The sequence below is a fragment of the Podarcis tiliguerta genome, assembly GCF_965153285.1.
Source record: "Podarcis tiliguerta genome assembly, chromosome: 2".
Classification (NCBI taxonomy): domain Eukaryota; kingdom Metazoa; phylum Chordata; class Lepidosauria; order Squamata; family Lacertidae; genus Podarcis; species Podarcis tiliguerta.
Window position 1 is genome coordinate 35,984,097 of NC_139535.1, and position 21,929 is coordinate 36,006,025.

A 21,929-nucleotide genomic window follows, 5' to 3' on the forward strand; every position below is an offset into this window, starting at 1 on the left:
CATAGCTAATTAACAGGAAGCCTCATTCTTTTTTATGGTAGCAATTGTATTCCCTAGTGTCAACACAGTTCTTCCTTTGATCAAAGAATGTGTTACTTGCTTCGCTGTTATATAGTTCCTTAAGTTTAATTCCACACTGTTTTAGAAACTGATAAATAATCACGAGCTCAGATATTATTTTCTCCTGCAACAAATGCATGAGGCAATCAATGGTATCCAGCTAAATTCATTCTAGTCTCCCAGCTCTTTCCCCTGATTACAATCTTTCCGCTAACCCTCTTATTGGCATATTTTATTTCTTTACAAAGCTCTGTAGCTTTGCCAACACAGAATCTTCCAATAAGTTGCCAGATACGCTTTTAACATTCTGTAATAAAGGCATTTATTAGGTATGTCAGATAGCATAAAGTAAGATTTGAAGCAGTTGAATTCAAAGCATGAAACTCGTTTTAATGTAAAGTTGTTATGTTAACTCCAGCATCTTGATTTTCAGCTGTTTTTTCACTGTGTTTCTTGGTTTTCTGAAAGGTCAACAGGGCAGTAGTTAATATAAAAAGCTATGTTCATGTAAAATGATTTTCAAGGCTCTACCTGTTAAAAGAGCAAATAATATATGAATGAAGGTAGACATGAGAAGCTATATATATATATTGTCACCATACATAAAGTGTTAACTCCATGGGATCAATAGCAGTAAAGCGGGTAAAGAACACTTCAGCAAATATATATATATATATATATATATATATATATATATATATATATTCTGAAATCTGTTCTTAGTTATGGGGGTTTCCCCAACCCACTGGGGCAGATATAGACAAGCACATAGGAAGTCTTGTTGCATCAGGAAAAGTTCTTGCATTAATGGGTGACTTCATTGATAGAACACTTTGTCTTTTAGCAGGAGTGATACCCTACAGGGATGCCAACAGGATTTCCTGAGCCTTATGCTTTGTTTAGATTGGGTCCCCTACACCACCACCACTTCCAATCTGGAACATAAAAATAGGTTTGTTTTCCATTGTGATGGATAACAGTTGGAGTTCATTTTGCCACAAAGATTACAAGTCCCATACATTCAAAATATGATTAAATCATGACATGGGTTTGAAAAGGCACAAGATTTACAAATAAAAAACATGGTGCCCTTCTTGTTATTCTGAATGCATAATCCTAAAATATTCGTGCATACGGTCCTATCTAAGCATAGTTACTTGGAAGCACTTGTTTAAGAGGAATATTCTCTAGTAACTATTTAGGATTGTTGGTGTGCAACCAGATCCTAAGCATAATTTACTCAAGCAAGTTCTGTTTGTTCCCATGTAGATGTGCATTTGTGTGCAGCCTTAATTTCGGATGACTTTGGCTAGAAACAGCTGAGGTATTTATCAAGTAGATTGAAAGGAACCTACAGCTTGTACAAAAGCAGGGAATGCATTGAGTTGCCTTTGCAGCTGATGTCATTGTTTTATCACTGCATGGACTGATGTAGTTAGGGGAGGATATTCAAAATGTGTTATACGGGGTATATTATTATTATTATTGTTGTTGTTGTTGTTGTTGTTGTTGTTGTTGTTGATCTCCAAATACCTTGTGGATTGAATTTGGGTAAAAACCCTGGTTCCTTGAATGAGGAAATGTTACCTTTATTGCCTTCAACAAGTATGTCTTCCAGAAGCTTCTCCAGAATTGGGCCATAGTCTTTGTACTGATCTTCTGAGATTTTCATGCCAATTTCAAAGGGAACAGTGAACTAAGGAAAGTTGCAGGACATTAAGGTTAGACTTTGTTACTGCTATTTATTACTACCATATACCCACACAACTCAGGGCAGTTCACAACATAAAAACACAATATAAAACCATCCCAGACTATTACACTTTGTAGGCAATATTTATAGAACTAAATACCTGTTTTCTATAAGTAAAGGTAAAGGGACCCCGACCATTAGGTCCAGTTGTGGCCGACTCTGGGGTTGCAGCGCTCATCTCGCTTTAGTGGCCGTGGGAGCCGGCGTACAGCTTCCAGGTCATGTGGCCAGCATGACTAAGCCACTTCTGGTGAACCAGAGCAGCGCACGGAAACGCCGTTTGCCTTCCTGCCGGAGCGGTACCTATTTATCTACTTGCACTTTGAAGTGCTTTTGAACTGCTAGGTTGGCAGGAGCAGGGACCGAGCAACAGGAGCTCACCCCGTCGCAGGGATTCGAACTGCCGACCACAGTACCACCCGCGTCATTTCCTGTTTTCTATATCCGCTATTAAAGCCTAAAATAGCCAAAGAACTAGTTGGCCTCCGAAAAACCAGGCAAGAGCATTCATATCCAAATTACAAAGTGCTCACCAGGTAGCTTGGTCATCAACCATTTTTCAGAATCTGTGTGTACAAATGATTTCCATGAAGGACTAGCCCAAAACATTTTGCTGCCTGAGGCAGCAGGGGACAAGATGAAAAGATGACTGGACTGACAACTGAATCTTATTTCAACACTAATGAAGGGATAACATCCTCCACTAAACCTCTGTCTTTCAACAGAAAGGGTAGGGTTCAGGGGTTATGAAGAATAGCCATGGGAGTGCTGCTGTGCCCCGCCAGCACCTGCTGCCTGTGGCAGTTGCCTCACTTTGCCTAATGGGAGGACTGGACCTACTTCTAGAAGAAAGGGCCTAGTTTCCATTATTTATAATTTGTTACATTTGGAGCTCTGTGGTCAATATGGAAGGGTTAAGAACTGTGTGAGAAGCTGCCACATAAGAGCTTCCATTTCAGAAAGCAGTCTGAAATAATTTTTAAGGACCACCTCATCTGCAGTGCACAAGTCATTTCTGCAGACACAGCGCCTTACTCCTGCATGACTTTGTTGTGTTCCTGGTGCAAGAGAGACTGGAAATCCTTATTGTACCTGTGGTGGCCCTGTGACACTGTCACAACATTCTGGGAACAGGCATTTGACACTATCCTGGACATTGTATGACAAGACTGTATAGACAGACCAGGCCCTGCTCTATTTCGTCAGTATATACAGAGAGCCACAGAAATAGTTTATCCATGCCACAAGGACATTATTTTGTTTCAGACGCAGCATGAATGCAAAGCAGCCAGTTATCAGCAAAGCTTATCTGACTCTTCTGTTCGTACCTTCTTCTCTCAAGGGTATTTGAAAACCTAAATACCAAATTAGGTGGTAAAGAATGTCCTGTTTTCATACACAGAGAGTAGTTTCTGGGTCCTGTCCTTCATTATCTCATCTCATTCTTGTTGCAAATAAGAATCCTGTTCAGTGGCTAGATACTTCAGTTACAACCCCTAGCTGCCTTGTAAGCAAATGAAAAATACAAGTTTTAAAAGTGAGTACAAAGAGGCAAGAGATCCGAGACCCAACATAGAAGATTCAAGGTTCGGGCCCTTTGGATTACCCATACTGTAATCATATCCCTGCACATGGGGTTATCTGTATATGCACTGATCTCTGGCATGGTGTATGATTTTGGGCAGTGGCTATTTGTACATGAAAATGCTAAATGCTATGTCTTAAATTATGGCGTTTCCCCCCCCGCCCTTTTGTTAAGATACTATGTACATCAGTAAAATGTTTTGGGAGGAGGGAAAATATTTTACTCTTAATTTGCATGGTAATTTGGGTTAGCAGGGGTGGGGAGTAGCAGATCCTCTGTGTCCCTATTTTCCAGGGACATCCCAGTATCTGATTTGACCTCAATTTTCCTTACGATGTCCCTATTTTCATTGGAGAAATGTTGGAGGGTATGGAGTTATCTGACCCCCAAGCTGTCTGAGGGCAATCCTGTACAGGGAAGGTTTTTTATGTTTAATGTTTTATTATGTTTTTATATATGTTGGAAGCTGCTCAGAGTGGCTGGGGCAACCCAGTAAGATGTGTGGAGGATAAATAGTAAAATTACCATTATGAATAGGACGTCCCTATTTTTATTGGAGAAATGTTGGAGGGTATGGAGTATTTACCTTTATTTCTATTTCATTGCTGTCTCTCTCAGTCTCACTTCCATGAACATCCAAAAATGTTTCTGCATCTCGGCGATGGAACTTTGTTGTTGGTTTTGGGGAGACTTTTCGCTGCTAAAAACAAATCACATGCAAACCCAATAGGCAAATGATTAACTGTCCAGGATGAAACACCTTTTGATAAAGTATCAGTGCAGGGACATAGCGATGTGTTCAGCATTTACCTGAGTTTTTGGTTGTTCGGGACTTAAAAAACTGGAACCGGCTGTGGTGGTCTCTGTCCAGAGAGAGCAGATAAGAAGCATTCCTACCACCATGTTTCTGATAAACATGGTTGTCTTTAAAAGATGCCTGTGATTCAAGCTGTATCGACCTGCAACACAAATAAAACTGGTGCCTTCTAAAATAAACTATTGGTTTTAAACTCAATAGGCAAGTCACATGAACTGCTAAAGTTTTAATTAGTCCATCATTTAATAACACTTGGCACATAGAGCCAGGATCCCCATACATTAATGAACTCAGTATATAATGTTTTTAACAATGTAAAACTATGCTAAGGCAAGAGGTAGAAAAATGTCTTACCCAATACTTCCTGCACGTATGAATTACCGTAATGGAAAGCAGTGTTGAAAGCCTTTAAATAGTCATCAGTAATGTTTGCTTTGTGTACATAATACCTTTCAATCCAAGTAGTATTAGGCATTCCTTGGAAACACATTTCAATTAAGTTAAACAGTAAACGTAAGGAAATGTGTATGATGCATTAGCTTCAAGAAACTAATGTTTTTTGGGGAAAATCTGTTTGATTTGTCTAAGAATTTTTATATTGCAAGGGTAAAATAATAAGATACAGCTGGCACAAATACACACACGCACATGCATATATACACATACACACACAGTGCTTTTTTCTGGGGGGATGCATACCCCTAAACATTTTGTGAATCCCAATTTGAACTATAAAATCACTAAACAATTTTTTACATTTTTAAAGAAAAAAACAATTTTAAAGAAAAAAAGCATTGTGTGTGCGAGAGAGAACGAGTGAGAGAGTGTGTGAGAATTCCTGGATGGCAAGATCCAAGTTTGAGACAAGTACTATTCTTTGGTGAGAGAACCCCAGTGCAGATTTTAAAGCCACAAAACAAAACGTGGAAATATAGGCAGTTAGACCTTTAAAATATGCCCCTCTGAGTTCCAAAATGTCTCCTTAAAAAAAAGTCTCCCTCTTACCCCAGCATAGGGAAAAGACCACACATTTGGCAAGTTAAAAAATGGTTTACTTACAAACTATCCAAAGATCAGATTCAGAAAGTTTCACAGGCAATAAAACTTGCTTGGTTGCAAAGTGGTAAAAGTTCCTAAATGATTGATATAGGAACACCAGAATGGCTGGTGAGAGCCATGCAGTTGAGCTGCAGCAACCTGCTCAAACCTCTTCACACTCTGAGCTTCTCAGATAGACTGGGGAGAAACAATAGGCTTGGTTACCTATTTCCTCCCAAGGTAAGGAAAGTGATATAGCTAAGCCTGGCATGACATCTTACTCTGGTATTAACCTTTTAATGCATTAATTAGATTTTAGCAGGTTAGTTATATGAGAGTCGTTACCCCACAGATACCCTCATAAATGGAAAGTTCCACGCAGAAACACGATGCAAATTAATTCCTCACTCTTGTGCTCCCAATGCCCTTCTTCTTGAACCTGCAGCACTGGTTGATGGCTTCCGAAAATCCAGTTTTGGGGAAATATGCTAGAGATCCTCTGAGATCATTATCTGTTGAGCCAGAGCAAGCCTTAGTCTGGATCCTTCTCATTTCTCCCTGCCTCCCCTCCTGCTGCTCCTTTTGTGCATTGCTCTTCAACAGGTGGACCAGGACCCACTTCACAATGTGATCCAAAGTTGTTCACAACAGTCAGCTGCACTTGTTGTTGTTGTTTAGTCGTTTAGTCGTGTTCAACTCTTCGTGACTCCATGGACCAGAGCACGCCAGGCACTTCTGTCTTCCACTGCCTCCTGCAGTTTGGTCAAACTCATGTTTGTAGCTTTGAGAACACTGTCCAACCATCTTGTCCTCTGTCGTCCCCTTCTCCTTGTGCCCTCAATCTTTCCCAATATCAGGGTCTTTTCCAGGGAGTCTTCTCTTCTCATGAGGTGGCCAAAGTAGCCTCAGCTTCAGGATCTGTCCTTCCAGTGAGCACTCAGGGCTGATTTCCTTAAGAATGGATAGGTTTGATCTTCTTCAGTCCATGGGACACACAAGAGTCTCCTCCAGCACCATACATCTCTACTGGGAAAACCATAGCCTTAACTATACCGACCTTTGTTGGCAAGGTGATGTCTCTGCTTTTTAAGATGCTGTCTAGGTTTACCATCGCCTTTCTCCCAAGGAGCAGGCGTCTTTCAATTTCGTGACTGCTGTCACCATCTGCACCATCTGTCAGCTGCACTAAAACTATACAAATATATGGTCTGATTAAGAATTGGGTTCCCAAATGCAAAGTTTGGGTTGAAGGTAGATCTCAAGTCTGAAAAAGTTGGAGGCTACTTCACTAGAGTGGTGGGTAGTATGGGAAGGGACTGTCGATCTAGCGGCAATCAGAATTATCATGGTGTGTAGGAGTGTAGTGTACCCTCTCTACCTGCTGGTTCTTACCTCCCAAATCTTAAATGGTATGAGGCCAGGATATTTGAAAGCACCACCTCTTCCCATAGAATCCTGCCTGTCCATTAGGGCCTTGCTCTGCATCCAATCTCATTCAGAGCTACAGCTGCATGCGCCATGAGACTGGCGTCACATCCACACCATGCATCTAAAGTACAGTACACTTTATACCACTTTAAGGCACAACTTGCCTCAAAGAATCCTGGGAACTGTAGTTTGTTAACAAAGTCCTTAACAAACTACAGTTCCCAGGGTTATTTTGGAGAAGCCGTGACTTTTCTGTTGCCACAACGAATTCTCACCCTAGAGAAGTTCATTTGGGCCTTACACTTCTAAGCCTTTGACATGCTGTTACGACTTTCAAAAAAATCACCTAGCTTTTAGTTTTAAGATTTCCCCCCCTCCTTGCAATTGATGATGGTTTTATTTTGTTGCCATTTTTTAGTTGCGGTGCTTTTGTGAACTGCTTTGAAGGGAGGAATATCTATGTAGCTTTATGACAAAAATATATTTTTTTTAGCTAGAGAACATGTTTTTTTGGTTCTGTGGGAAACTTAAAATTCTACATATTCCTCTTTTGTTTTCCTGTTTGTGTGATAGTTTCAATATGGTTAAATTGATCCAAACTACTCAAAAAGCAGTTTTTCGCTTTTCCCAGTTACTTCTTATAGTTTGGCTGTGATCCTATGCTTACGTGTTGGCAGTGAATTCTTTTGAACTGAAGGATAAGTAGGATTGCAAATCATGCTATCAACAGAAGGCAATAAATCATTTTTCATGCAGCAGAATGCTCTAGTAAAGACCCTTAATGTACCCAGTATATTACCTAGCAAAGTGCCTAATATGTTCCACAGCACCGTAGGTGTTTTTAAAAATTTAATCTGAGGGTACAACCACAACACTGGCAAATATGCCTCCCTCTTTAGGGAAGGAAGTTTGTACTTTTTCCAGCATGGTAGATTTCTCCATTCCATTTTTAACACATTTTAACATTTTTAAAAAAACGGAGCCATATGGCTTGGCAGATGAGATTCTGAGCTAGTGATGGAAACTGTAGACAGAAAGGTAACAAGTAAACCTGACCTTTTGTGAGGGTTTTGCTATTAAAACAAAGCATTCGCTTTGGGCTGGGTTTCAGGGGCAAGAGGGCAACATTTATCAGCTGAAAGCATCTCTCTTTGCTATGGCACTGACATAATAGCTTGATCTATAAGTGTTCTCGGAAATACTGGCCTTATATTTATCCCCCCAGTGAAACAGAATGTTGCAGTTGTTAAGTGTTTAAGCCAACATCTATAAAGGGAGAAAACTACTCAAATCTGAGATACGTACAAATAATGCTTATAGCAAATTTAGCAGCGGCTTTGACATTCCCTTTTAAGAGGCCCCCACTGAGCCAGCTCTTTGGTGATCTTGCACCAGCCAGTGAAGGTCATCTGAATTTAGACAGGCCAGTCTGCCAGGGTGGTTTATTTTGCTGTTGCTGATCTTATATGCTCTTGCTTTTATCGTTGGCTTTGTGGCTTGATTTGCTTTTATATTGTTTTCATATAATTGTAGCCAGCTTGGGTACGTAGGGCATTATGAGGGATGTAAAGTGGTCAAAACACATCACATACATTATGGCAAAATCATCACAGGAGCCTGTTCAGCCTAACGCTGCAGTTGCTCATGTCTGCAATCCTATGCTCACTTTCTTGGAAGCCCCATTGATCATAAGGGGTCTTACCTTTGTGTGCGCATGCATAGGATTACATGTGTGTTCACAGCAGAGGGGAGATTTGAATAAGGCACTTCTCTGCTCACAACTCAAGCAATTTATATACTGCTCCATTACTATCTTCTCTAGGTGGTATACAGATAACACACAATAAGGATAAAAATCAGTGAAAACTATTAACATCAGAATTCAGTTAAAGTGCCTGCTGGAATAAAAGGCTTCAGTAGGCATTAGATGTTCAAAAAGGGAAGGGGCCTATTTGTCGCAGCTGGAATGGAGTTCCATAAAAGTAGACCCACATGAATGCACAGCTGCTGGTAGATATAAGCCAGGCTTCCTCAACCTCAGCCCTCCAGATGTTTTTGGCCTACAACTCCCATAATCCCTAGCTAGCAGGACCAGTGGTGTAGTCTCAAAATGGGAATTGTAGTCTCAAAATATCTGGAGGGCAGAGGTTGAGGAAGCCTGATATAAGCCATGGGTAGGCAGACTAAGGCCCGGCGGCCGGATCCGGCCCAATTGCCTTCTAAATCCAGCCTGTGGACGGTCCAGGAATCAGCGTGTTTTTACATGAGTAGAATGTGTCCTTTTATTTAAAATGCATTTCTGGGTTATTTGTGGGGCCTGCTTGGTGTTTTCACATGAGTAAAATGTGTGTTTTTATTTAAAATGCATCTCTGGGTTATTTGTGGGGCATAGGAATTCATTCTTTTTTTCCCTTCTTCAAAATATAGTCCGGCCCCCCACAAGGTCTGAGGGACAGTGGACTGGCCCCCTGCCAAAAAAGTTTGCTGACCCCTGATATAAGCCATGCATCCTTGCCATGGGGGACCACTAACAGCGACTCCCCTGAAGTCCTCAGTGATCAGACAGGGCTATAACGAATCAGACAGTCCTTGAGGTATCCTGCACCCAAGTCGTCAAGGGCCTTGTAAATTAACACAAGAGCCCTGAACCTGGCCTGGTATGCAGCCAGTGCAAGCTTTTGTGTGCCTCAGTTATGTGCTAGTGATATTGCCTGTCCCCATCAGCAATCTATCCATAGCTTTTTGCACCAGGTAGAGCCGCCATACTACCGTACTTTTCCATCTATAAGACACCCCCATGTATAAGACGCCCCCTATTTTGGGGGACTCAAATTTAAGAAAATTGGGGGAGATGACACACAGTTGTTGAGCTTTTTTTGGGGGGGGGGGATTGCTAAAAATCGCTCACCCGCACACATCTTAAAATCCACCTCCTGTCTGTCCCATCACCAGTAGAAGCTGTCAATCGCCCGCCCAACTGCCGGAGCGTTGGCCAATCAACACCACCCATTGACGCTGCAGCCAGTAACACACACAACAACTGCTGACAGCCACGGCAGCAACCAAGCAAACGTCCACCCTATGCACTACCCATGTATAAGATGACCCCCACTTTTTAGCATGATTTTTAAGGGGGGGGGGAAACCATAGTCTTATATACAGAAATGTATGGTAGTTCAACCCTGTGCTGACACAGGAAATTCACTCCTACAACTGACAGGCAGAAACTCACCCCATGTTTAAATTTGTTGCTTCAGGTCCTATCCTCTGGAGCTTCAGAAAAAAATGGCTCCAACATCTGTATGATAGTCATCATATCAAATCTGAATAATCTCTTCTATGGTGAAAAGTTGGAGGAGTTGCTCTCAACTCCTCACCTTCATTTGGCTTCCTTCTCTGTACACATTCCAGATTGTTGATACCCTTCTAAAACTCCAGACACATTACTACACATGATATCTGGCCGAAGCAGAATAGGAGACTGAACAGAACTAGCCTGCTTGAAAGACAATAGACTTAAGAAATGATTGTTGTCCTCATATCTAGCTCTTAATACTTTTGACTTGGTCAGATTTTACTGCTGCCCCATCTCCTTCCCTGTCACACAAGCAGATTTTGCTCTTCTTAAGCTCTTGCTGTTTTCACTCTACAGTACTTGTTTATGAAGTAACCTTTGGACAAAAGGAAAAGCAAGCTTTGGACCAGTAACTTGTTGATACTTATTTACAGGGGGAGAAAATATATAAAATAACCTCTGTAAAAAAGTAGCCTTCTTTCCAAACAGTTGAGATTGTTTTGATCGACTTTATTTTTTCTTTTAAACAAAAAGAGGTACAACAAAGTGGCTTAGAGTTTATTAGCTTGATAATATTCTGGAGGTCAATTTCACAAGTACTTGCAACTAATAGAAGGGCAAACTGTAGAACAAAAGCAACTTTGAATTTCTGGTAATCCTTCTCAATGTTTAAATGGCAGTCTCCATCTCTCTTGCTTAAGTTCAAATTCTGTATTAGGTATCTGATGCAGAGTTTCTTTCTTTTTGTTGAAAGAGAAAACATTACTAGGCTTTAAATGATAAGAAGACTGTAGTAAGTATAACAAGTCATTCTGAAAGAGAGAGATTGATCCATAGAAACTTTTCCTCTCCTCCTAATGGAGAGGAGTTAATGGAAGGCTTATCAAGAGTTTCCCAGCAAATTAATGAAGAAAATGAAGTGATGCTTAAAAGAAAAAATCTCACTGCAACTGAGCAATACCTTTTGATGTACAGTTTGCCTTGAATTTTACCAAGTGTCAATTAAGGCAAAATGCTATGGTATGTATAGCTTTCCTGAAACGTTAGCTTTGCTTGTGCCAGATCAAATAAATTTGGTTTAATAAGAAAAGTAGTAAAAATCATGTCTATTTCCTTGCATTGATAATTTGGGATTGATGTTAACCCATTTGTCACTGTTCATTCTGTTGCCCTTCTGTAATAGCAGATACTGCTCCCTGGCCCTTATTAACATCGCTGATGCATGCCCACTGTCCATCTACAGATTCTTTCCATAAAGTTACCTGTAAAAGATCAGAATAAGAGTGTTTAGTTCTTGCCCAGGTTTTAGAATCCACCGCACTTGGCAACATGAGTTTATTTTGGAAATTTCCCCTTGCCAATAGTTGCCAGTCATTCCATATTTGAGGCAGCACAGTATTCCCACTCCAAACAGATTCAATTAAATTCACACACGACAAGCTAATGTTTAAATTTACATTCTTCCAACATTGCTAAACTCAATACAACTTAGTGAAAATATGGTTAACTGATGTCTGTTTTTAACTTTTAAAAAAGTTATTCAACTTCTAGAAAAAGTAGATCCCCCCCCCCCCCGCTAGAACCTAGGAAGATATAGGCCTGGTTTAGACATGATGATCTTGGAATAGTAAGCCTTATCTTAGTAAATCAAGAGCAAACCTTGGGTTTGTGCACTCTCCTCTGTTTCTCACACTGAAATGCAAGACTTGCAGCCTTTTGTTAATTTAGTTTCCCTATATATCCAAATTGGGAAGCTGATTTATTCTCTGACTACAAATAAGGATCAGAACTGAAAAATGTGGATCTCATGAGCATAAGTAGTTAGATCGATACCTGCATATGGCCAGGTGACTGAAAGTATAAGAATAAAATGCTTTACACTCACTTTATTATCTCCTCCAGACACTGCAAGAATATTTGCAGTAATGGACCAGCTAACATGCCAGACTACGTCATTGAACTTGTGTAGCAATTTTGGTGACCATGAATTTCCAGAGGGATCATCACACATCCAGATAAAAACTCTGCCATCCTAGAAAAACAACAAGCAAAGCTGTAAGGACAAGGGCAAGCTCATATTCAGCACTAAATACAGCAAGGCCTCCTTATCAAGGGCATCTTATTTTCAGAACTACTCAGGCAGCATCCCAAAGGCATGTGGCTGCACCATTTAGAAGCCTGTAATTGTTGGCCCATAAAAATACTGTATACATTTCCAACACGCAAGTTTACAGACATAGCATATTGACACAGGTCAGAGGTGAGAAACTTTAGTATAATAATATATAGAGGGTACAATTCCCATCATTCCTGACCGTTGGCCCTACTGGCAGGGGTTGGTGGGAGTTGGTGTCAAACAACATCTGGAGGGCAAAGTTCCCCATCCCTGGATAGGTTTTACCTGGATTATATTGCTTCAAACTTTAAGTGTGCCATTGTACAACTGAACATGGGAGGCTTACTTTTACTATTTTTACTATTACACTGGATGCTCGGGATGTGAATGTGTTCTGTGTGGGAGGCACATTCGCAACCCGCAGCGCCACGTCTGTGTACGCGCGGGTTGCTATTCGGTGCTTCTGTGCATGTGCGGCCGCCGAAACCCAGAAGTAACCCGTTCCGGTACTCCCAGGTTTTGGCACGTCCGTAACCTGAAAAAACACAACCTGAAGCGTCTGTAACCCGAGGCATGACTGTATTAAATAAATATCACTGAAAACATGCCAGCTTTCCATATGCAGGGATACACACACACACACACACACACACACACACACACACACACGGTACATCAAATATGCATCCCCAGATCTGAAGACTATGTGGTACAGCCCAGAAAGGACTGCGCCACAATGAATTTCTGCAAGCTTGAATCAGTTATCTGTTGTGGAGCTACCCAAACTAGCCTGATGGATGTATATGCCTTGTCAGTAGTGTACTGATAAATCAGCAACTGCACTTTTAGATTATGAATTTTATAGATCAGTGAGACATACATCTTTTGCTAGATGAAATAAAGTGAAAGTAAAATATATGATTTTTTAAAAAAGTCAGTTGGATCCAGACTCTTTCCAGTTGGTGTAGGGCCTGAGATCTAGTGGAGACTCCTGGAGGAGGAAGGATTGGGGAAGTAATTTTTGCTGATCTCCCCTTCTTCCTGAAGCCCTCTGCACCATTTCCCACACTATCTCAGGTTAAGAACTTAATTCTTTCTGGAGGTCCGTTCTAAAGCAGAAACTGTTCTTAACCTGAGGTACCACTTTAGCTAATGGGGCCTCCCATTAGCTGCGCCGCTGCCACGCGATTTCTGTTTTCATCCTGAGGTAAAGTTCTTAACCTGAGATACTATTTCTGGGTTAGCGGACTCTGTAACCCGAAGCGTCTGTAACCCGAGGTACCACTGTACTCTGATTTTGGGGAGATACAGGGGAAGGGAAGAATTGGTGAAAACCACCTCTCTCTCTCCCCCAACCCTATCTTCCAAATAACTTTCTATTAGCCAAATTTCACTTATGGAAACTCTGGATCCAACCACAGCTTCTATAAGCAGCGGGTGGCAGTCTCAGGAGCTTTTTTTGCCTATAGTAGCTAAATGTTATGTGAAAAGTAACTGTATATAATTTACTCCATTCAATCTCTACCTGTGAGCAGCTGGCAATAGTACTTGTTGGCAAGCCTATGGAGGGGGCCCAGGCGACATCTCTGACCCAGTCACTGTGAGCTTCAAGTTTTTGTTCTTCTTTCCACTGGCCATCTTCTTCTCTGGCAGGATTCGAGGGAGAAAGGTGCAAATTTAGAAAGAGCAAAACAAAACATTTTCTCATCGTATTTCCCATGCAGGAGCTTAGTGTTGTAATACTGGCTGCCAGTTATCTGGGCCCAATTTAAAGTGTTGGTTTTAACCTATAATGCCTTAAACGGCTCACGACCACAATAACTCAAGGACTGCCTCTCTCCATATGAACCTGCTCAGACCCTGAGATCATCCTCTGAGGCCCTTCTTCATGTGCTTCCTTCCATGAGAGGGTGGCAATATGAAAACAAGCCCCTTTTACAGTGACTCCCTGTTTGTGGAATGCTCTCCCCAGGGAGGTTCGGCTTGCGCATTCATTATACACCTTAAGGCACCAGGTAAAAACGTTTTTCTTCAAGCAGGCCTTTGGCTGATTGACATCCCATGTCCTTTTAAACGTATCATGGGATGGGGGGGATTCTTGGTTTATTTTCGTTCTTATATTTAATTACATATTTTGTGTTCTTTATATAGTAATTTTATGTTGTGAAATGCCCTGAGATCTACGGATGACTATATAAATTTAAATAATAACAGTAATAACAATAAAAAAGCTAACCTTCCACAAAACAAGAGCAAAAACCTAAAGCTGGGACAGCCATTCTGTCAAAGCAACACTACAACACTACAAATAACGGGCTGATCCTATACCCAAGATACATAAAGGAGAAGAATTTCATAAAGCCTTGTTCCAACAACCCACTTCAATGATAACATAAGGGTTTTGCAGGACTTTCTGTTTTAAACAGCAGCTTCCCATGCCATATTTGAAGCTGCCTGTGAATATGGAGATAATTTTTTGTAAGTCTCTTCAGAAGACAGCTGCTGTTTGAAACTCCAGATAAAGCCATTTGGGCTCCGAGATATGGAAGTGCAAGCACAGATGCACACATTGGAATGAAAGTGAGCGAGGTTAGAGTCAGAAATAAAGCCTTTTAAGCAATTTTAATACCTTGGAAGGAGTGTGGGTGGGGGGAGGTTGAAAAGAGGAAATACAAAGAAAGGTCTGTCATATAGGAAGACTTTAGGTAAATTTGTCAGGACAACTTACTTCCAAATCTTGATAAGGTTATCACAGCCGCCTGATGCAAAACGCTTAATGTAGTTTGGTTTTTGGCTTGATGGCGGTTCTATAAGGCTTCCTGGTACAACTGCAGGGGCCCAGCTAACAGCATTGCAGCCAATCTATGCAAGAACACAAATTTATGCAGTTTCTTCCTATTTGTAGCCAAAGCAAGCATCCAAATATTTCTTAAGACAACTAACATAATGACAGGATACTTGCTGAAGTAGCATACTAAGCATACCATTTATCATGCTATTCTGAATACTTTCACGTTAAGCAAAACAGTATAATTATGTCGAGAAATGAAGGCCCTGAGTCAATGCCAACTTTTTCATCTTATTTGTTTGGACGTATGAAATTGCCTTTCACTGCCAGACGATCTAGACAGCTACTGCCTATTGTACTAGCACCAGCATTCTGCTTTTTATTTTATTTTAAGGCAGACATATTTTCCACTCCTGTTACCAGGATTTTCTTAAGTGGAAACATCAGCAACTGAACTTTGGACTGTCTTCTTCCACGTATGCAGTCTAACCACTGGGGTATGGGCCTTCCCATATGTAAACATATTAACTATGTTTTTGGACATCTGACCTTTCATCAAAGTGGCTTTTCGTTTTAACTTCAGTTCAGTGCTACAGAGTAGCAAAACTTTCTGCAATAAAATTGTGATTATTATATATTGATTTACATGCAACTTAATGTCAAAACGGGTTTCTATGCAGTTTACAAAGAATAAAATTGTTGCACAGACATTAAAATAAACATCCATATCTGAAATGCACAATAAAAGAATCCCATTAAAATTACTCACTGTATGTGCATTGCTGATTTTTTTCACTTCCCATGTTCCATCACCACTGCAGCTTAGCAGAGAGATGGCCCCATCAGAGCTGCCGCAAGCCAGGATCAATCCAAAGTCTTGTGGTGCCCAACATACGGAATTCACTGCCAGAAAACACAAAAATTGGTTGAATTATTTATAAAGGTTGAGGGGAATTCATGTGCACCTTGACCTGAATAGATTTGTCAGCAATGACTGAGGCAATCAGAGCAGAAGCCTAGGCTTGTTAAGTGGATTAAAAGTCTGTCACATTATGCTTAAAGCTTTTGTTTTTAAATAGCAACTAAGTTTTAGGAATTTTAGATGGTACCAAGGTAGATTTCTCTGTGACTGCAATTAAGACAGTACATAGTTTATTGATCCTAGTAATGCTTTACCAAAATTAGTATAATGTAACATCTGAAAATGGGGTCGATAGCAGACAGTTGCATTGTAATAACAGAAAAACACTGCAGATGTGGTGTTTTTTTTAATGCTGCATTCCAGGACTAAGAGCCTTTCAAACTGGCTCACAATCAGAATGATAACAAAAAGCAATAAAATGCCACTACCATTCCAGTCGGTATGGTTCTGTTACCTAAATAAATTATTTTACTTTCACTGTCTGTGAAGTTCGGTCCTTACTAGAGCATTACACAGAAAAGGACAACGGACATGCAACAGAAGCTCAGTAGGCTCAATTAAGGAAGACCAAACAATGTTCTGGGACCAGCATGATTGCATGAAGTCTCTAATCAATGCATGAAAATTATAACTGAAGCAACAAAGTACAATCGTACCTTGGAAGTCAAACGGAATCCATTCCGGAAGTCCGTTTGACTTCCAAAAAGTTTTAAAACCAAAGCGTGGCTTCCGATTGGCTGCAGGAAGCTTCCAAAAGAATGTTTGAAAACCCGAACAGTCACTTCCAGGTTTCGATCGGGAGCCAAAATGTTCGAGAACTAGGCTGTTCAACTTCCAGTTTACGACTGTACTCAGCTAGCTAGCAGGAAGAACAGCCAGTACCTGAAGAATCATGCCCTGTGTATTCATGTGCCTTTTCCCAGGTACCATTCTCCTCCTTCCAGATAATAACCTTCCTGTCATAGGAACAGGAAGCCAGGATGTTTCCATACATGGGATGAGCCCAGGCAACCTGCCAAACAGGGCCTTCGTGCCTACAAAAAAACAGAAGGAAATGAATGGGGGGGTGGGATATTACTGAACCAAGACTTTATTATCAAGAGCATTTACAAGCCATTCAGTGTCATGGAAATATTTTCAGTTATGGATACATATTACCACTAAAATATCAAAATGATATTTTGTAGTCAGAAATTCAGTATCTTTCCATTTATTTTTATTTTTAAAATTTCAGAGTATGTACCTATTAGTACACCTTTTATAGGGAAATATATGGAATTTTCAGTTACAAAAATAGTCACTGTCTGGGAAACGGGGGCAAGTGATTTGCTGGAAAAATCAGCCAAATTAACAACAAATTCCACAGAATCTTTTTCATCTTTTAAAATCCCTTTCATCTAATTCTTCTAAAATAAATATTTCAGCTCTCTAGTTCCTCAACCAAGGGTAGTACTCATTATGCCCAATGCCTTTTACTACAGCCCTTCTGGTGTTCATTCTTTCACTCTTTCCTCTGCCCCACCACTATCCTGATGATTGTATGCTGAAATTTCCCTCACCTTCCTAGAAAATTAGGGATGGGGAACATGAAGCCATGAAGTTGTGTGTAGTCCTTAGATTAATTTTGTACAGTCCTTGGTCTAATTTCATGGGGGCAGATTGTAGGGGAGATTAAAGAGACAGAGCAATGGAGGGGGAGGAGAGAAGCCTTTTGCATTTGATCTGACAAGGAGCTCTGGCAAGGAGAGGAAAAATAGAGGGTGGGGGAGGCCGAAATTGGTAGAGTGATGGAAGGAGGGGGAGAAAGTCCCCTGTGGGAGTGATCTGTGTGTGCTGGGCACAGTAGGACAGAGAGGGAGAGGAAAGGGGTGTCAGGAAAGGAGTTTGTGCTGGCATGCAGTCCCAATAGATACTCCCAAAGAAATGCAACCCTTGAAAGAAAAAGGTTTTCCCTCCCTCAGACTGTGGTAATTGAAAATTGCAAAATAAGAGACGTCTAAGTAATTCTGAGGCTTATTTTAGCCAATCATAAATGATACACTTTCGAAGAAGTGTTTTGCTAAACAGCTTTGAAGTCATTATCAAGCAAACTGAAAATTGTGCATGTAAACAAAGCACATTAAGTTTTTACCACTCTGCTCCCAAAGCCATTAATTGTACCCCAAGCAGAAGCTGAAAATGGGGAATTTGTCATAGGATTATGTTGTCTTTAATTGACTCACCCTCTTAAGTCAGCTATGAGAATTTGCCCTCCATTCCTTACATCAAATATTTTCACTGATCTGTCTGAGGAACAAGTTGCCAACCGCATGCCATAATAATCCATCTGAGCATCATGCTGAGAAGTAATAAAGAAGTTTTCATGATCATCTATAAATTCTGGATTGCTTGATTAATTAATACAACTGGTTTTAAAATCTCAAAAGCAACAAATCCAAATGTGTAAAATGCTGAATATCACAGTGCAGTACGATGAAAAAGTGTGATCACACAGCATTTTCCTGGAAAACCCAAATGCAGCCAATATCGTACCAGACTGAGATAGTGATGACTATCAGGCAAAACGGGGCTAGAGTCTAAAGAAGGCAGAAATTGCCCTGACCACCTCAGCTTCTAGTGGGAATAGGTAAAATTTAAGGATGGAGAGTATAAAGCAGTTTAGAATTATTGGGAAGGTCATGTTAACTTTATGCCACAATATTATCTGCTATTTTGATACAACACGGCTAAGCTGCAATAATATACAGTGGTACCTTGGGTTAAGTACTTAATTTGTTCCGGAGGCCCGTACTTAACCTGAAACTGTTCTTAACCTGAAGTGCCACTTTAACTAATGGGGCCTCCTGCTGCTGCCGCGCCGCTGGAGCACAATTTCTGTTCTCATCCTGAAGCAAAGTTCTTAACCTGAAGCACCATTTCTGGGTTAGCGGAGTTTGTAACCTGAAGCGTATGTAACCCGAGGTACCACTGTAGAATAGTACCTGCACCAAATAGTCAACTAAATTAATGGTAGGAGCAGGATTGGAAAGCTACTTACTACTCACTCAGAAAGTATCCATTATTTACCCTGGATAAAGCTTGTAGCAAGATTGCCATTAACAGCTTTTTACACCAGATGTACACAACACTAAGTCCTGACTGACACAAATGGGAATTATGACAGAGCACAGTTGTGGAAGAAATTGTAATGCAGATAATGCCGATGGGCTGTGCCTTCCTCCGTTGCATTTAACCTACTCAGCCATACAGCTCCTACTGCTATAATTTTTTTCTTTTTTAAAAAAGCATTTTCTGCTCATTGTCAGTTTCCAAAAACCATAACGCATAAAAAGCACTGTATCACCCTCCTCTATATACAACAAAATGCTGGTTCTATTAAAAAGGTCACTGAGCAAGACTTTTCCTAAACATAAAATCCAAAGGGAACTTAGCCACAGCATACTCAACTCTCTCCCTGGATTCAAGCTTGCTATTTCACTTTGCCCCTACCATTCCCACCGCTGCTTCCAAGCTCATCTCACAACTGAAATAGGTGGTCCCTTTTAGACAGTTGCTTAGGACAAATGTTCTGTCATTTACTTCATTCTTTTAAAATAAAGTTAATCATTACGATTTCTTTCTTTTTTGAGGGGATATAATTTTTTTTTAAAAAAGCAAATACTTACGATCATGTCCTCATGAGAAGTGTCCACAGTATTAATTACAGACACCTAGTAGGAAAATATACAGCAAGACATTTTAAAATAAATAATAGAGTCCGACCCTAGATTTTCACTCAATGATTAAAACATGCCAACATCTTTTGCTTCACATTTTTATGTAAGGTTTGACTGCATTGTTTAGTGGGTGTCCATAAAGTTGAAATTGATTTAACCCTCAGGTGACTTTGCAGCATCCCCATGTGTACAAAGTTTTCACTTCTTACAGTGGCCAGTGAGATACCTATACTGTAATATTCCCACAAGGAGGACATGAGCACAATTGAACTTCCACCATGATTCTCTGCAACTAATTCAGAGACTGTCTCCGATATTAGAGATTAAATAAGCACCATGACTAGTAAAACCTAATAGCTTTATCCACCACATATTTATAGGCACTTACTCCATTCACCCCAGCACTACCAACTTTATTTATTTTTTTCTTCTTTTTGCAGCAGCCGGGGGGGGGGGGGAGGGGATTAGAGGGAAAGGCTGGATCAGGCCCCACACTTGGGGTAAGTCTTCTGACTTAGATTATTTAAAGGGGAACCAGGCAAAAGCATGGGCAATAGATCTTTAGCAGCAGCTATTGAATATGGCAGTTAAATGGAACCTCCAGGAAATACGTCTGTTAATGTGGGAGCAGGGGGGGTGCGCTAAGCACTACTGCCTTCATGTCCTGGCTATGGGCTTCCTGTTAGAGACAAGATACCAGACCCTTTGGAGTTGGCCCAGACCTTGGGTAGGCTTTGTTCTTAACAGGCACCTTATGTTTTTAAAGCGGCGCAGCTACTGCGAAAGTAAACACACGCAAACAAGAAAAGCCAATCCTTCACCGACGTAAAACCGGGTGTGTGTGTTTGTGTGTGTCATGCTCACTGACCCCCCTCGTATGCGAAAACAGGGGCATAACAAGTACACGAAGGTGTCCCTGTTGGGTAATATGTGGCCTGCTCAGGAGATGGGGCTCAGCCCGGGAGTGGGCGATGGCTCTTTCCCCCGAGCCAGCCCCCCCAATCAATCAATCAATCAATCAAACATACAGTGGTACCTCAGGTTCAATACTTAATTCGTTCCAGAGGTCTGTTCTTAACCTGAAACTGTTCTTAACCTGAAGCACCACTTTAGCTAATGGGGCCTCCCGCTGCTGCCACTGCGCCACCGGAGCACGATTTCCATTCTCATCCTGAAGCAAAGTTCTTAACCTGAGGTACTATTTCTGGGTTAGCGGAGTCTGTAACCTGAAGCGTATGTAACCCGAGGTACCACTGTAATAATAATAATAATTTATTTATACCTTGCCCATCTGGCTGGGTTTCCCCAGCCACTCTGGGCGGCTTCCATCAAAAATATTAAAATACAGTAATTCATCAAATATTAAAAGCTTCCCTAAAACCCATGTGTGGTGGGTAGCGGTGATGAGGACCCTTCGCAGGCTTGACATCCCTTGGGAAAAGGCGTGCGAGGATACCCCGTTACTAGGGGCAACCCCACGTCCAGTACCAGGGAAGCGCGTCCTCCTCACCTCCGCCCAGGGCACCCCCACCTCCGCCCGGGGCTAGGAAGGCCGGGCCCGAAGGGCTCAGCGCGGGAAGCGGGGAAGTGGGCGACGGCCCCTCTTTATCCCTCTCGGAGCGCCCCCTCACCATGGTGACGGCCGGGTCGGAGGGGAGTCTCCAGCTGCACCAGCCGCTCTCTCGCTCTCAGCCGCTCACAGACGTGGCAAACCGCCGCCGAGACGCGCGTCCCACGACGAAGGCCTCCCGGCCGGGGAAAATACGGTCTTCCTGCTGAGCGCGCAAAGGTTCCGCTTGCCGCTCGTTCCGCCCTCCTTTCCCACCGGCTCCTCACGTGCGGAGGCCCTTCTCCCTTGGCTGTCCGTTCTCTCTGTTAATTCAGCCACTGGCACCTGCGGGCGCTGTGCTCATGGCGGGTCTTTGGGGAGCCCCGACTTCAAATTCCACCTCAGCCCCCCCCCCCCCATGCTGCTTCAGGTTGTTCTCGCTCAGCTCCTGTTCCAACTTTTGTAAAATTAAGAATTGTTTTCCCGTGCTCTCACGCCGCCCTTTTCCCCACAAAGGAAATTACACTGGCATTGTTCCTATCTCCCACCCAACTCCCTGCGATTTCCCTACTACGAGGTAGGGCAAGGGTGACTTACTCAAAGTGAGCACAGTGGCTGAAAACAACATTTGAGTCTCCCACCTATAAATACACTTCCCTGGCTCCCAAGGGCAATGGTGACTTGCCTCATAACTGCTGCTAAGAAGCTAAAAATGGGCTATGCATTTGTATATTGGAGTGAATGTATGCAAGAGAAGCTGAAATTGCTTTCTTCACAGCAGAAGATGTAGGATACAACCTCTGGGCCTGAATGAACTTTTTCAAGAATGAGAAACTGAGGCAAATAGCACTGCAAGAATTCT

The 21,929-nt window shown here is 41.6% G+C and overlaps 2 protein-coding genes across 2 annotated transcripts; both read right to left on the bottom strand.

Moving 5' to 3' along the window:
* Positions 1-365: 365 nt before the first annotated feature.
* Positions 366-4,705, bottom strand: GHRL (ghrelin and obestatin prepropeptide; the record flags this gene model as incomplete). Its single annotated transcript, XM_083426903.1, has 5 exons — positions 366-521; positions 1,648-1,756; positions 3,985-4,098; positions 4,209-4,357; positions 4,570-4,705. The coding sequence occupies 5 exons, from the start codon at positions 4,703-4,705 to the stop codon at positions 502-504; spliced, it is 528 nt and encodes a 175-aa protein (XP_083283029.1). The 3' UTR covers positions 366-501.
* Positions 4,706-10,471: 5,766 nt separating this feature from the next.
* On the bottom strand, positions 10,472-21,688 carry SEC13 (SEC13 homolog, nuclear pore and COPII coat complex component). Its single transcript, XM_083426523.1, has 9 exons — positions 21,150-21,688; positions 19,468-19,512; positions 18,025-18,140; positions 16,685-16,836; positions 15,650-15,783; positions 14,821-14,954; positions 13,618-13,738; positions 11,862-12,008; positions 10,472-11,238 (listed from the first exon to the last, which is right to left on the bottom strand). The coding sequence occupies exons 1-9, from the start codon at positions 21,150-21,152 to the stop codon at positions 11,128-11,130; spliced, it is 963 nt and encodes a 320-aa protein (XP_083282649.1). The 5' UTR covers positions 21,153-21,688; the 3' UTR covers positions 10,472-11,127.
* Between the last annotated feature and the right edge of the window lie 241 nt (positions 21,689-21,929).